Source organism: Cariama cristata, unplaced genomic scaffold (genome assembly GCF_000690535.1).
Source record: "Cariama cristata isolate BGI_N322 unplaced genomic scaffold, ASM69053v1 scaffold14708, whole genome shotgun sequence".
NCBI classification, from domain to species: Eukaryota; Metazoa; Chordata; class Aves; order Cariamiformes; family Cariamidae; genus Cariama; species Cariama cristata.
Window position 1 is genome coordinate 61,512 of NW_009630795.1, and position 16,140 is coordinate 77,651.

At 40.7% G+C, this 16,140-nt stretch overlaps 1 protein-coding gene across 1 annotated transcript in view; it reads right to left on the reverse strand.

Annotated features, from left to right (window-relative positions):
- Positions 1 to 741: 741 nt before the first annotated feature.
- The window catches only part of STRBP (spermatid perinuclear RNA binding protein), a 34,083-nt gene continuing 18,684 nt past the window's right edge, over positions 742 to 16,140 (reverse strand). Inside the window, 10 exon segments of the mRNA XM_009705710.1 lie at positions 742 to 1,283; positions 3,840 to 3,884; positions 6,028 to 6,151; positions 7,842 to 7,982; positions 8,877 to 9,011; positions 11,046 to 11,204; positions 13,607 to 13,806; positions 14,687 to 14,779; positions 15,482 to 15,593; positions 16,059 to 16,140. Coding sequence (XP_009704012.1) covers positions 1,207 to 1,283; positions 3,840 to 3,884; positions 6,028 to 6,151; positions 7,842 to 7,982; positions 8,877 to 9,011; positions 11,046 to 11,204; positions 13,607 to 13,806; positions 14,687 to 14,779; positions 15,482 to 15,593; positions 16,059 to 16,140 — 1,168 coding nt within the window. The 3' untranslated portion in view covers positions 742 to 1,206.

Consider the following 16,140-nt stretch of genomic DNA (forward strand, 5'->3'; position numbering starts at 1 on the left):
CTTTTCACAGCAGCACTCAACAAGAACTGGGACAATTAAATAGCGAGTTTTCATGGGGACCTTGTTGCTGCTTTAGATTCTTATAAATGTAAGGGGGAAAAGGAGAACCCTTTGTTTTAATACAAGATTGACAACTAAAATGCTTTCTGTAGAAATGGTGGATGGAAAAATCAAGGGTGGGCAGACAATCTTAAAAGTGAAGAAGGCCACAAGAACAAGTGCAATTTTTTTCTTTTTTTTTTGGTATGTTTTTTTTTTTTTCTTTTGTAAAAACAGAAAAGAAAGGAAAACAAGCAGCTTTTGAGCTCTAAAGAACCCGATTGTAACATTATTGTCGTCCTTTCTCTGGGCAATACGGACTTAACTGTGTATCCCTGTAACTACATAACCAGAGTCCTTCTGTGGGAACTTCCTTTGTCTAATACTTATTTTACAGAATGCAACCTAATACAGAGAGACAGTCTAAGATTAATTCCCTTTGTTTCATTTGTTTTTCAGTACTTTGTGTACAAGTGAAAGCCTCCTTAGATAATTAAGATTGCATCTACAATCACAGTTACAGTATGCTGATCTTAAAGATTATAAAGAAACTCGGGTACTGATGCTTAGCTATAAAAAAATAAGATAAACCAATATTTTAACCCATATTTTACTAAGTTTATTACACACCATAGTATTTACAAAGTTAAATGTTAACTGTAAAGTTTCTGTTTTGTGGGTTTGGGGTTTTTTAATTTTTAATTTTTAAAGAACTATGCCCTGCATTTAATAACCCTACAACAAGTACAGGTCATCAACTGAATCTGTGTGACTGCATTAGGAAACAGGCAGTACTCTTGTGTTACAACAAAACAGTTTATTTGTGATCAGTGTTTTATATTCTATACATCCTTCACAAATTTAATTTTACATAATCGGATACTTCATTTAAAACGTAAGATTTAAGCTTCTAGTTCTTCCCTATAACAGAAGGCTGGTATAAGTTATTTGAAAATGAGGTAACATTTCACAGAACATTTTTTTTCAAGTTTTAGAGAACTAAATTTGCATTTTGTTAAAATCAAAAAGTAGGAAAAAGATGTTTCTTTACAAATGACTCTGCTCAAGTATGTGTTCAAAGAAAACAGGATAAAAAGGCTTTTTTTCTTCTAACATTCTGTACTGTACTGTGTTGTTCAATCAATAGGAATTAGCTTCTGCCATTTGCTAAAAGAATGAGTAGTGGGGAACAGGATAAGTTGGGAATTTCATAACTGGTAACAGAACCATTCTCTTGGGTAAACCTACAGAGAGAAGAAAGGGAGAGGACTCCAAATAAGTTCAGTGATGCAAGAAAGTCAGATAAGAACTTACAATAGTGTTCTCATTAACCTTTTCCAGATCAGTCAGTCAATGTGATTTTAGGGTGCAGAGTCCCATAAACGGTAACACTTCCAACACTTTGCATGATTTCAAACAGATGGTTAACTTAAAGTTTGCTTTCATTTTTGTCCTGGTGTTTGGTAAAATTAAAGAAAGCAATATTCTCAAAAGCAGAGCATGTATTTGGACCTGAGGCTCTACTTCATAATCTTTATGATAATTAATCTCTACGATCTCGTTCTGAGTTAATGTCACAGGCCAGTTACACTTGCAGATATTCCCCACAGGCACTGCTGTGCATAAAAGAAAGCTCACAGGGAAACTCTTCAGCAGTTTTGATAAAGCATCCAGGTAGGTCAAGCCAAAAATCAAGCACCTACAGTAAATTCTGCATCTGCTTCATTATTCTGCATTTCCTCTCCTGTATTGAAGTGGCAAATCTGGAAAGATTAATATCTGCCTGATTTCATGATTATTACAGAGTTCTTGTGGCCTCACAAACTTCTGCACAATTAAATGTTTGTTTGGTTTTTTAATCTTGCCTATTTAAATTCTAGTATTTAACCTATGTATCCATTTAGAAATCACAAAGCAGCAACAGCAGGTATTCCAGAGCACCAGATGATCAAAGTGAAGTTTCCCAACATGCAACAGCTTACAAAGGCAGAGAGACATGTTTACCTTACAGCCAAAAAGCATTATCCCAGTACTTTGCATCACAATCATAAGACATTAAAACAGAAACTCTTTATGTGAAAAATGGGGGCATTCAATTCCACAACGCTTTGAAGTCAGTGATATGTCACATACACACAGCTACGTGATTAAAATCCAGCTCCCAAAATAGGCGTCATGAGAAAAAAAACAGCCCACAAAATGGAAGGAATGAATGAAAGAAGCAGGAATAGCTGCAAGGAAAGTTGGTAACAATTGTAGTCTTTTCTTCAGCAGTGAAAGTCTTCCTCTTACATCACTACGTGTCACTGCTTGTAAAAATACATACAATGCAGATACCACTCATCTTAGTTACAGTCCATGACTATTGCTTGGAAAGAACCAAAGGGATTTTTAAAAAAAATCCGTACCATGAAGTAAGCCCTGAACTAAATTTCATCGTTCCTTGGGTAACACAACACAAAAGCCAAGGCACAGCATACGCTCAGTGGGACAGCGCTGCTGTCCGCCGCCGTTCTGTCAAAGCACTCGGCCAGTCAATAGGGCAGGAGTTCTAAAACCAGAGAGGCTCCAGAACTCCACCAGCCAGTGCAGCCCGTGGGGCCGTTCTCCTTCCCTTCCCACCGTGGGAAAACAGAATAGGACCAGCCGGTCTTAGCCAAGCCAAGGGAACGTTTTCAATAAAGCGGCAGCGTTCTTCCACTCTTTATAGCTCATACCTCCAGAAAAAAGTAATGAAATCAACATTTCAAAGTATTTGTAACTTCTATAATGCTATCAGGGGAGTCGGTATTGCCCAAGCTATACCAATTTGAGAGGAAAAAGTATCACACGTGCTACAAAAGCTAGCAAATTAATAGCAAATTGCAGGTTTAGTTTCCTACATAAAAACCGCAGGCCTTGAAACGCACTCAACTGTCATTTGAGCAGGCGGCCTTCACCCAGTCCCTGTGACAGGAGAGGCCGGTGGGACTGGTTCTGGTGGGCTCGCTTTGTGTGTGCCGGGACATATCACTGACTCCAAACTGCTCTGCTCCCATTGCCACATAAACCTCATTCAAAGTAACCAAAAGGGCCGGTTAGAGCTATGCATTGTTAGTCCAGCATAAAAAAAGCCAGTGGGTAGGGAGAAGCTGAGTTAAGAAAAACCCTTCCATCGTTGCTCTCCGAGTATTAGTTTATTTTACGATCTTCACGAAACCAGTGCTTTGCCAGCCTAATATCACTATGTTTCTTAGTGAAAAGCATTGTCTCCTAGCTTCCTTGGAATCTGACTGCTAACGGTCTAAGCTACACAAAAATCATTCTGTTTGTCCCAAGCAGCAGTGGTTTAGGCTGTGGGGGGGTGGGAGGGCAGTGTACACACATATGGACTTCATAGAGTTGACAGCATTAAGGGAGCTTGGTCCACAAGCCACATCCACTTGGGGACAAACATTTTGCCAATGTTACTGTAATGCCATTTAGATAAATACGGGTCAGAGATGCTGAAATAGGCCCTTCGGTAGTCTTTGAATGGAGCACAGATTGGCTGTAAAAATTAAGAAAACTACTTCACTTCAGTTTCAGTATGAAAGGGAACAGGCAATTAGAACAAGCAGTCCTTCCACAAATCAGGCAAAGCATAGGCAAAAAAGCTACTCCAACCAAAAAAGAACCACAAGGTTATGGCATAGAAGTGTTGTTGTTGTCATAGTTTAAGAGCTTTAATCTCTTTGACTTTCTCCTTGGACTGCCACATTTGCACTGCCGCAACAGTTTCTGTATCATTTGTAATGTGTTAATTATTGGGCTATACATACCGTAAGCTGGCGCAGCTGTACTGTACCCATATGGTGCTCCATAGCCTGCAATATAAACAGATAAGGGATGGGTAGCATTTCCCACACTATCTGAAGACAATCAGTGTTTGCACGCCAACACCTCGGGAGGGACCCTTTCTGGTACATGAAACAGGACCACAGAGAAAACAAACTCACACTAATACATACAAACACTGCTGAAAACCCTAAAATCCCTCTACATGGTGGCTTGAAGAACAAGCTACCCAAGGGCTTGCTTAAGCCTCAGCATCAAAGAGTTCAATTCTGTAGTTCATTTCCTTCATATTTTCTTTCAGCTGAAGCCCTCAAGTCTGTACTGTCAGAGCACGGAGTTGGCACAATCCAGACATCTCAGATTTGCTTATGTTCTTCCTAAAATACAAATACAGTCTAATGCAGAGAACAGTCATTTTCCTCAACTTCCATTATAAAGAGGGGAATGCTAGATGCCTGTGCCAGACAGCACATCACCATCAGTGAAGCTCTTGTGAATTCTGCTTTCTCTGCCATTTCTAACAGAAAAACAAAAGTTTTTTCTGTTTGCCTAGAGGCAAACAGAAGAGTATCTTTTTTTCCCGAAGAGCTAAACATGACTGCGGAGTGAGACAAAAAGCAACAGTGGTAACACCGATCTTGGTGACTATATCTCAGTAGTTCATGAAGGCTTTACAGTTGTGTTTTTTCTGGTGGGATCACTTGTGTCCATCACGAAAAGCAAGAGGTTTCCGGGAAGAATACAGGGGATGAAGAGAAAGAATCTGTGAAGGCCAGGGCCAATAAAAGCTTAACAACTACAGTGACTGGGAAATTAAACTTATTTCTGGAGTAATTCCATGCTGGCAAGAAGCATGCCCCTGGCACGTTAAAGTGTCTCATAAATGACTCCTCAGGCAGAAAGACAGTTCCAAAAACAATGTTAACAGCCATTAAAAATGAATTACTGGTTTTTAATATTTATAATTACATGAACATACAGGAACAATGAAGACGACATGCTGTCAACTGTGCCAGGAAGCAAGTCTACCAAACAAGAGGGCTACGCTATTAGCATGTGCGAACTGCTGAAGGGTATAATTAGAGCTCATGCTGTAATCTGAAAACCTGAGCATGAAGAATGTAAGTTTTATTTTTTGGAAGTTATTGGATTTGCTTTGACTAAAGAATCTCCAGCATCTCATTCTTAGAAATTTGTGGTTCTTATTCCAGGTAAAAACAATGTCTGGATTCTCTTCACATGGCACCTGCAAGCCTCAGACATGTCGTAGGGAGTCACAAAGAACAACGCACAAAGTAAGGGGAGAGTGAGAAAGTGAGTATTTTGTTAAACTTTTCCTGTGTTTACATTTTAACACCTTATACTGTATGTGCCTGTCATTTTAAAAACAACACAACACAACCAAAAACCCCTACACAATTTTGTACCGGCCAGTAGCAGACAAATACTTCAGCTCTTCAAGCTGGAACAGTTTTGCTTCTGATGGTTGCGTATCTGCCCTAAGGAATCAGCAATGAGATATCCCGCCTAGTAACTCACCTGCTCCGTACAGTAAGCACCAAGGATAAATGTGGACCAGAAGGCCCTTGGATTTCAAGAGATGTTTCTGCTCATCAAAACAATGCAGCAGGGATGATGAATTAACATCAGCCAGAGTATGAACAGAAATTCTTTTATTGTGGGGTTTTTTTTTTGGCCACCACAGAAGCTACTAATAAAATGCTGCGCTCACATGTGCAATTCACGTAGAAAGTTTCTGGGAGTACAGCGACTCCCAAGCCTGCCAACTTAATCTCCACAAGGGTTTCTTGGGAAAGCCACTCCTCATGCTAAAGGGCACATGATCCAGGAGGTTCTTAGCTGGGAAGAGAGTTTTGGGAATTGCACCATGGCAGTAAACTATGAAGAAGATAGTTAATAAAATAATAAAGCCAGGAAAGCCATTATGTCCATAACCATGTGCTTGGTGCGCACCGAGCTCCAAGTTGTATGCTCATAAAGGACAGGTACTGCCAGTTTACAGCTCTGATTTATTTAAAGCCCTGTGAATTCTCCCTTCTGCTTCACCTCAGAAGATTAAAGCTGAAGAAATCACTTGCATAGGTGACTGCATGGAAAAAAACACCCCAGCAGATGAAAAATAAACTGTTAGCTACTAGTGTCATGCCTTACCTGGTGTTATGTATCCAGTAGCAGCAGCTGCCCCAACAAATGCCCCTCGTGTTAAAGCACCTCGTCCTCTGCCTCGAACAGCCTGGACTGCTGCAGAAACAGCTGTATTGACAACCCCTTTAGTCTGCCCAGAGTAACAAAAAAATAGAAATTCAGAAAGTGAAAGAGTTGCTGGAAATACAAGGCCATCTGCATTAAATCACCACCTTTTAACAATCTCTTTAAACATGCTTGATGCGCTGGTCTTGTTAAAGGTGGAATACAGACTGGAGAAGTACTGTCCTAAAGAATCGGACAGAAACCGAGAGCGTCCCGTGCCAGGTCACTGGCTGCAGTGCACAGCAGTGTGCGCCGGGTCCCGCACGTTCACTCAGGCCTGGCAGTCGGCGTGGTCGGACTGTCTGTTATGTACCTCAGTTTTGGTCACCTGGGCATCAACGAACACCGGTGGCTTCCGACCCTTTCTCTGCTGTGCCTTCCTGCTCTTTACAAGCTTCCCACCTCCTGACAAGCTTCCTCCTCTCGATCTACAACATTGTCTTTGCTTCTCTCCTACCCATTCTGAACCCACAGAACTTCAGCAGGGCCAGGATTTCACTCCAAAGACAAATAATCACCTCATGACAACACCGGACTGCTTTAACCTAACTTTACTAGAATGCTGCCTTCCTTTTGCCATTGTCACCACCTACAAGTGAAAGAACGGGAAGGAGTTACAGAAGCTGGCGTTGCTCAGAGCATCAGAACGCAGCTCTGCTGTACTAGATGCCCAAACTACCCCCTGGGAACAATAAAACCATGCAAATCCAGGTATTTCAAAGACAAGTTTGGCAGTTATAGCCATCATTGACCTACTGAAAAAAAGAACACAAACAACAACAAAAAAAGAAAAATCAGAATTTAGGAAGTGCCTGAATCGGAGGTCATTTTCATATCTTAACTGCATGTGGAACATTATTCTGTGAGGTCCTGTTTTTCTCATTTAATAGACTTTCAACACAGTAATGGAAACTGAAATACTCCTGACCTAAAGTCTTAGTGAAATGGAGAGAACTTATTAGTTACAGAACAAAAACGAAAACAAGACTTGACTGTTAGCTTTTGAAATTGTGTTTTATGATACATTCTGCTCCAGCATGAAATGACAAGAAAATCCTAATTCTAACATATTTGCACAAAAGAGACAAATTGTAATCCCCAGGACTTATTTCAGACTGTAGTCCTCCGGAGGAAGAACACTGTTGATTAGCTGCTGCTCTGTTCAACCTTAATCTTAATAAGATTTGAGAGATCATTGTGGCTGTTAAAACTAATGGACAAGACTGAGCTTTTTATTACACAAGTCTTCCTCGCCAGACAAAACGGCTCATCTGAAACGTTGAAAAGGTGCAAAAAAGGTGCAACAATCTCAGCTTACTCCAGAACCTCGACTCAAGGCCTTTACCTGGCTATAAATGCCTTATTCCCTAAGTCTACGCATCTTACGGGATGAAGTAGCACACTATGGCTCTAGCCTGAAACACAACCACGCCATCACCGGTGGAACCACTGACTTTATTCTATCTCCTCCAGTTAAATCAGCACCTCTGTTTCTTTGTGCCTCCTTTTCTACTGTATTTCCCACAATATGGTCCCAACTATCAAATTATATTGTTATGCTACAATAATTGTTATAGAAGAATAAAAATAGAAACCGTACATGCGTGCATAAAACAAGAGGCTGAAATCACTTGCTTCCTGTAGAAGTTCCTGTATCATAAAACAACCCAGAGCTCTGATAACAGAGTAGTCCAAAAAAAAGTAACAATTCTTACCTGAGGAAGAATCTTCTTTTTCTTGTTGTTTGCTGCATTAGGCCCAGAAAACAGTTTTTCAAGTGCTGCTAATGCAGCGCTTGCTTTTGCTACTTTCTTATTTGGGCCTGCACCTCTGAACTTCTGCCCATCTACTTCTACCTGAAAATTAAGACATGAGTTTATGCCTAGTATTGATCCTTGGGAATACCATGCTGCACCCACTCATGATATGCCATCCATAACGAACTTCAGCAGTAAAAAGAAAAAAAAACCCTCAGTGTTTTGTGTGACGTATTTCTATTGCTTCTAGATGATAAAGCTAATAAAAAATACCTAAGTGACCTGGTGAACCATTATATCACAGATATTAGGAATCTGGAAACTACGTGTGCAATTCAGAGGACCAGCATATCTATTTGATACTGAATTTAGCCAATATACTTGAGCTTCTCAACACATGAATGATACTGCTAGGAAATGGCGGGTTTAGGAATCATCTGAGACTCCCCTCATCTTTATCCATGCCTTACATACCAACATCTTTGCCTACACTATGCATACACTGTTTAACTGGGATGCTACCTCATACCACTTCAGAGAGAGCATAAATAGATGAAGAAATCAAATGAGTTTACCCTCTGCTACAGTCATTCCAAACAACGCCAGTAAGCTGGCAATAGGAGATTGAAAGCAGGTCACTGACAGGGGGTTAGCAAGTATGTCTGCAAAATGTGCATATCAGGTATTTTTGTCAAGCTGTGGATCTTCTACTTCCCTCTTCCTCCTTCTCATGTCAAGACATGATGTAGTTTGGGGCTGTCAGAATCCAGTTTTAATTCTCTTTGTATTTTCCTAAAGCATAAAAGACACTTCTTTCCCCAGTCTAATCATCACAGCAGCAATAAGAGATACAAAAACCTGAAAACATCACCACCACAGATGTGCATTGCAAAAAGCAAAATACAAAAAATTTGAACTGCAGCAGCAAGCAGCTCCAACGACCGAAGCACCGTTAATAAAACCACCTACCAACTCTGTAACTGCTTCACTCACCTCCATCACAAAGCGCTTGTCATGGCTTCCACCTGTCTCAGAGATGAGCTCATACTTCAGACCTCTTCTTTTTTCATTGAGCTCCATCACCGGGTTTTTGCCACTTGCGGTGAGTATAGGACCCTGAGTTCTTACCTAGAGAGACATTTATGGTCTTGCTTTAGAGCCTTTCTCTTTTGAAAAGGCAGACAAACATCTACAGCGTTGTGGCTTACAGTGCCAGGTGGCCAGCCACTTGGAGGAAGCCAGCACTATCACTGTGTCAAGCCTCCGCAATAGCTTGTTCTTCCCAACACGGAGGGCTCAGCAGGCTTCCCAGGAACAGACCTCTATCAAAGATAACACTGCCTTGGCTTCAGTGTAACGTGCTGCGCTAGAACAGCAGAGGGAACGGCTCTTCTCTAACGAACAGCAGGGGGACAAACAATACTGTAAAAGAAGTCACGCCTGCTTTATTTCTGTTGGTGAGAGCTACTGCCCTGGTGGCATGGTCTGGTGTCTACACAAACTGAACATTACACCAGCTGCACTTGGAATTTCAACCTTCAAAGTATCCAAAGCTAAAGCTGAAGCTGAGGCCATGGTGTCAAGTTCCTTGAAATCGAAGGCTTTACCACTGAAAGGAGAGATTAGCCTTCCCAAACTTGCACACCTCTCTGCTGCTCGATCTAATTACATCCTGGCACTACTGAGCTCTGACTGAAAAAGTCTCATATCCTAGGTCACACGTTTCAGCAGAAATATCTGTAACTGTTTGGAAAGCAGGGAAGGTAAAGCTGAGATCTCAGCCCACCAGCGTTATCAGCCTGCATTACAGTGCACTCAGCTACAGATACAAACGACTACTCACTAATGAAGAAAAAGATGATTAAGGGATCGAAACTTCTTATTTTGATAAAGATCGGGAGTCGTAGTACCAAGGCCTGCCCTTTGAAAGTAAAGTGTCTCCGAAGTGTAAACATGGAAACCCAAAGTCACGAAGCTTGGGAAATATCTTGGTCATCTTAAAATATTATCCACTTTTGTAACAAAATGTAATAAATTTCAAAGGAAAATTAACAGGTCAGTTTGTTGAGTATAAAATACCCCCATTTCCTTTCCCTGGAAATATCTCAGTGGACTATATACATATCTGAATTGAGTTGTCCGTGATTACGCGCTGTCTGGAAATGAAGAATTCCTTCAGTTGGAAGCCACATGTTTTAACATCTTGACAAGTATTCGAAGAACAGAACAATTACTTTTATTTACATCACAAACCCCCTGTAGTCCTGGAAAAAAGCATTATAACGAAAAAGAAAGCAGGGATCTACAATGGTTTATTAGTACAGCCCCCAGAGAGCTTGCTACAGAGCTATCAGGCAGAGAAACAAATACACAAATTAAAGCTGTTAGTCAGTCTTTACACAGGACACTTCTCTAAAATCCCTGCTGGCAATTACATACACTGGTCGAGGAGGTCAGGAAGACAAGAGTGAAAGGGATGACATCTAAGCATGAGTTTAAAATCTCATGGCTTCTTAAGGGTGAGAAGAAACAAATACCAGAAATAGTTTATGAAAATATCCAATTAATGTACAACAGACCCATCACAGCCTGATTGCTGGGGACTTTCAGCCAAAGTTACTGAAGGTACTGGAATTTTGTCCTTTGAGGAATATTCCATTTCCCACAACTTCAGTGAGAAGAGAAGCACAGCATGCTCCTTATAGCACCTGACTTCAGCTGCAAGTGCCAAAGTTAACGTATATTATACTGAAACTGGAGCATGTTCAATGCGGCATTTTCTAGTCCATTCAATATGCATAGAGGCATTAGGTTTTACATTTCTTAATGTCTCCTAATGAATTTTTATATTCTTACTGGTCTTCATGTGTATCAGTTTAAAATACTGTCTATGTAAGTATACTTTTTTGACAAACCCACTAGTACAAAACAGAAATTGTGAAGTTTGCATCATTAGAGCCCAAAGGCACCAAACAAGATGGAGCTGCCCCTGTTGTAAGACCATACATAAGGCAACTAGGAGACACAACACCTGTCTCAAAGAGTTTATGGTCTTATGAGGACAAGATGGCTACCCCACCTTAAACTCAAGGCAAGGAGGCACAAAGGTCAGTTATAAAACCCAAACCCCACACCTCTCCATCACTTTAATGCAATACTCACCTCTAGGGTAGCGGAGGTGTCAGCTGTGGAATTTCCAGTATTATTGCTTGAGATTGAAGACATTGTTTCATTTTTACCTTCAGTATCCGATTTTTCATCGGAACTCATACACTCCACATCTGCATCAAAACCAGTTGGATACCCCATCGCTTGTAAAACCTACAACAAAGCCACATGAAATGAACTGTAAAATAGGTAGCAGTGCAGAAACAAATACAAAGCTGATCCCAACACAAAAGAATGTCCACCATACACTTAATAAAGGCAGATTGCTTAGACATACATTTTCTCCTGTGTTGAAATGGAGAAAAACACAATAGCAATATAGTTCCAAGTTTCCAAAAGCAGAATCAACACAAACAGAATTTTAGTCTCAACAACAGCAATTACTCATGAGCATCATTCATCATCTCGAGAATTCCTTCTAAAATAATAGACTGAAATTCAGAAGTGCATCCACTGCATGACACTGCTTAACGGTACGATAAGGAGATTGTTTTGCACACCATTTCCCCCTTCTCCCTGTGGATATCGACCGATCAAGAGATTGGCTGTAGGGCAAACAAGACAAACACTCCTACGAGAATTAATGCATTGTACTTCTACAAGATGGTACTTTTGGAGTTTCCAGGAGACCGCAGGCAACAGTCGGGGGGTCCCCAAGTAGTATACAAAAGGTGTCTCTGAAGCTAGAGGACTGGGATCACCTCCCTTGCTCACGTCTTTCAGGAACACCAGAGGGTAGATGCCTCCAAAGCAGCTGTACAGGGAGCACATTCCTGAACCGAGACACGAGGTGAAGGAACGCCCGGCTAGCAGCATAACAAACTCTCTGTCTGCAGTAAGCCTGCCTCTTAGTGAACCATGTCACAACCTCCAAGCTTTCTCCATGCTGCTCACAACCAGCAGCTGTATAGCAAATGAAATTTTACTCATGAAGGTACTATTCATCAGTTCCTTCAAAAACATCCTCCACTAGCAAAGCCAGCCTCCCCTTTAACCACCTACCTAACCTAGTCATATGGAGGTACCAGACATAGGCTCAAAAGAATCCAACAGGAACCTGAAGCTCTGCTGAAAATTTAGTCCCAGGAACAAAGCTTGCAAAAATCACTATTTGATGCAAAAATCAATACTAAACTGAGAACTGCATAGGTAACTCCAGGCTCAGCTTCCATATAATCGTGGTACATTTGGCTGCATTTTCAGGGCTTCTAAATTTTAAAAAGGTCAGATCTAGAAACAGAAATGATCACATTATTCCCTCTTATAAGTCTGGGAAAACAGGGCCCAGATCTGCTAGGAAAAAAAGAAAGAAAGAAAAGAAAGAAAAAAAAAAAGCTAGTCTCTACCATACCACCCATTTCCTCTTGGCTTGAATCATGGATGTTTTGAAGCATAGCCCAGGATCTGTATATGTGTAAATTTAGAGAAAACAGAGCTGGGCAGGCAGCACCACAGATCTGGCTGACACAGAGAGGTTCAAGGGCAGAGAAGTCACAGCTTTTCAGGGGAAGTGTGGTGGGTTTTTTTTTTAGTGTGGTGGTGTTTTGTGTTTTTTTTTTTTTTTAAAAAACAACTGCAGGGAGGGAGGCAAAATAAAAGAATGAGGCAGAAGGTCTGGAAGGACACACATGCAGAGAGCTACTTTTCCTGGAGGAACAACACATTCCCTCAGATACTTCTGGACGCTTTGAACTTGAAAGTACATGGGACAATGGGATTTTTCAAAACTGAAATCAAAGGAAAGCAGAAAGCTGCCAGATGAAGCTTCTAAAAAGGAAATTCTTGTTCAAAACAAAAGGAAGCACAGAGTGACAGACGGGCTTGTTCCTATCATAAGTGCAGTTCTATTAAAAGAGGCTCTCTTTCACAAGAATTGTCTGTAAGAAACTCTCCTTTCTTCCCAGAACCCCAGCAGGCTCGGCCTGCTTTAGCAGTCTGAACTGTCCTCATGCAATACAACAAGGATGCTCATGTTGGGTGTTCCGGTCTACCACTGCTTTACGGACCTAAGCTCTGTTATGTAGAGCACCTAACAAGAAGCAACAGTAGGTTGACCAGTACCTGAATGATACTAGTCTCCTACTGAAAATTTGACTGGAGACCAATCATTTATGTACACTGTTTATCCCAACAGGTAACAGTACTCTTCAGACACTGAAGACAGGAAACAACTCCATGCTTCCAGGAGCTCACAACCCAGGAATGGACAAAGAGAAGGAAAGGGAGAAAGAGGGAGCCACCAACATGCTGTTTTCAAACCAACAGGAGGAAGGAGAACAGAACAAAACTGAACCCCTCCAGTCCAGAACTTAAACTTCACATTCAATCCATTGTCATGTGAGCTGATCTGCAGCAGAGCCCTGGGAAGTTCTCCCTCCCCTATAAAACCAGTGATACTCCTTGAACCATGCCCAGCTGTGTTTAGAGTACACACGTAGCAGCTCAGCTTCATCCAAATTTTTTTAATTTTGAGGTTGCACATTACTATTTCTAACCATATTTCATACTCTACGTTCCAAGATCTGGGGTTAGTGGATTACTTCAGGCTGCCTTACCTTCACTGCCACATGGAGCTTGGCTGTTTTCTTAGAAGGTCCTGATGCTTCATATGTCGTACCATCAACATCTACAGACATTGTGAAGACTGGGGCATGGACTGGACCAGACTGTGACAGCAGCTTATACTGAAGCCCTGGCCTGATTTGGTTCAGCCTCATCAGAGCATTCATGAGATCTATTGCTTTACTATCTAGTACTAGTACAAGATAGTAGAAAGGGGGGTGGGGGAAGGAAAATGAACAAAACAAGATGAACAGAAAAATGAAACAGTTTGCATTTCAGTGCCTTCTGTCTGTATAAAGGAGCAAAACAACCCCTCAGCCTCTCAGAGGTTGAGGATAGCCATAATGCTGTTAAGTCTTTAATAAGCCATTCTACTTTTGGGTAACAACTGTAATTACCCATTTTTTTTATAGTGTTAACTCAGTTCTTTTGCAGCTAGCTGTATTCTTCCTGGCTGCTATAAAAGGAGTAACAAGTTTTACAGGTAGTGAGGGATCAGATCCAGAACTGGCACCAAAGTAGCACAATGAAAACAGCCCCCAGAACTGACTGGATCCCAGCAACACTGAGAGTTTCTAGTCTGTGCATATATACAAATGTCAATGTTTTGTAGATTAAGCATTTTATTTTTCTTCTGGGAGGTCTTAAGAGACCAACAGCTAGCTCAAGAAGGGGAAGAATGCAAAAAAGCAAATCTTCACACAGCAAAGTCACTGCAGTATTTTGGAAAAAAAAAAAAAAACACAACAAAAAAAAACCCCAAAACCCAAACACACAGCACAGGGATGTTATCAATAAAATATCTCAGCTGCTTGGGCAACTTAAATTTTACTGTAACTTGATGGGTAATCCCATTTAAAAATGCAAATCATTCAGTTACTAAAATGTCAGGGGAGATTCAGAAGCACGATAAGAGATGTATTTGACATTCCAAATGTGGGGTGATAGAGACAACATCTTTTGTTCCAAAGACTTTTTCACATGCTATTCCACACAAACACAGAGCAGCTTTTAAACCAGCTCCCACTGTACATTAGATCTTTGAAAACAGAATGGAGAAGTGTTGCACTTACTTTTCCTCAGATTACGCTTCATCTTTTTATTTGGATCTTTATCATCCCCGACACTATCTTCAAACGGTCTCTTAAGAGCAGATGAGCCTGTACCTAGGGTATAAATTTCCTTGTAATATGGACATGCTATTAGAAAAACAAAATTCCACAGCAGGAGTCAGATTAGTCCCATACTGTTCCTTGCATGTTTACAATGAAAAGAACTCAACCATCAGTCAAAGCTTTCTTATTGCTACCTGTAAGTCAATACTGGCTTATTCGCACTGCGCCATGCCATGCAAGATGTCTGTTTCCAACATCACGTGTGATGTAAGTACTGTAATTCTGTAGTGTTGCTTTTTACAGTTAGTCTAAGGCAAGAACTCCAATAGTACTGTTTTTACAAAAAATATACATGGAAATCTACTTTTATTAGATGTATATTGTTTTCTAGGAAGAATTCTTGAGTAATTCTTATTATGGATACTTGTATGCTTTTTGACAAGTCTACAGTCTCTCCCTCCCCAGCATAAGAATCATAAACACTACTTTTACTCTTCAGACCCCAAAGGACTTTGTGCTTAATGAAAATCATATATTCCAGCTGTACTGCTGCTCCTCTGTTGGTACTTCTAGAGAACAGAATATCTAGATTTTTTCCTAAGAATGAAATATTTTTTAAAAAAAGCCAACCACACAACAGAAAGAAAAGCCTTTACCTTGCATTCACAGCACATAACTCAGGAATTTCACCCATTCTAAATTAACCCCTAGTTTACTGCCCAATTAGTGATTTTTTGAGCAAACAATACCTACCTTCTTTGTCAGTTACTGACCAGGAATATTTCTGAAATGACTTATTTGATGGGAGGGGATCCATTTCCAAAACCTTATAGATCTGACCAAAGGCTGATAATCTGAGGGCGTGCTATAAGGTGACAGTAGAAACGTAAATTACATCACAGCACTACTTTACCTCCTTTGTCTAAGTTTCTAAATAAGTTTGTAGACAGAAAACCACTTCTATGAGAAGACAGCTTCTACAGCTATCTTCTACAATAGCTATAGAAAATGTTAATGTCTAAAAAATTTAAAGCTCATTAATTTCAGTAATACGAAGTGCAGGGCACATTGACAGGAAGCCTACTCAAGGGCTCCGTGCCATAAGCACTTGAGGCGGGATGCAAGCGGTGCACAGACATTAGACTGCCTTTTGCAAGGATGAGATTTCATACACATTGAACTCTTGCACTCACGAACTATCATTTAATCTTTCCAGGGTACTGCACTGGACGAACGGTCAGGACTGCCACTAAAACAAGCTATCCTGGCAGAGAATAAATTGTATTAATCAGTTATAGTATCTAGCTCCTCCGATGGACAAGTTTTCTACCTGAGCACTGTGTGTAATGGCTTCTTTTTTCTGAACCGTCATGTAAGACAAAGCATCTGTTGGCTCCCGCCCACAGGGGGCA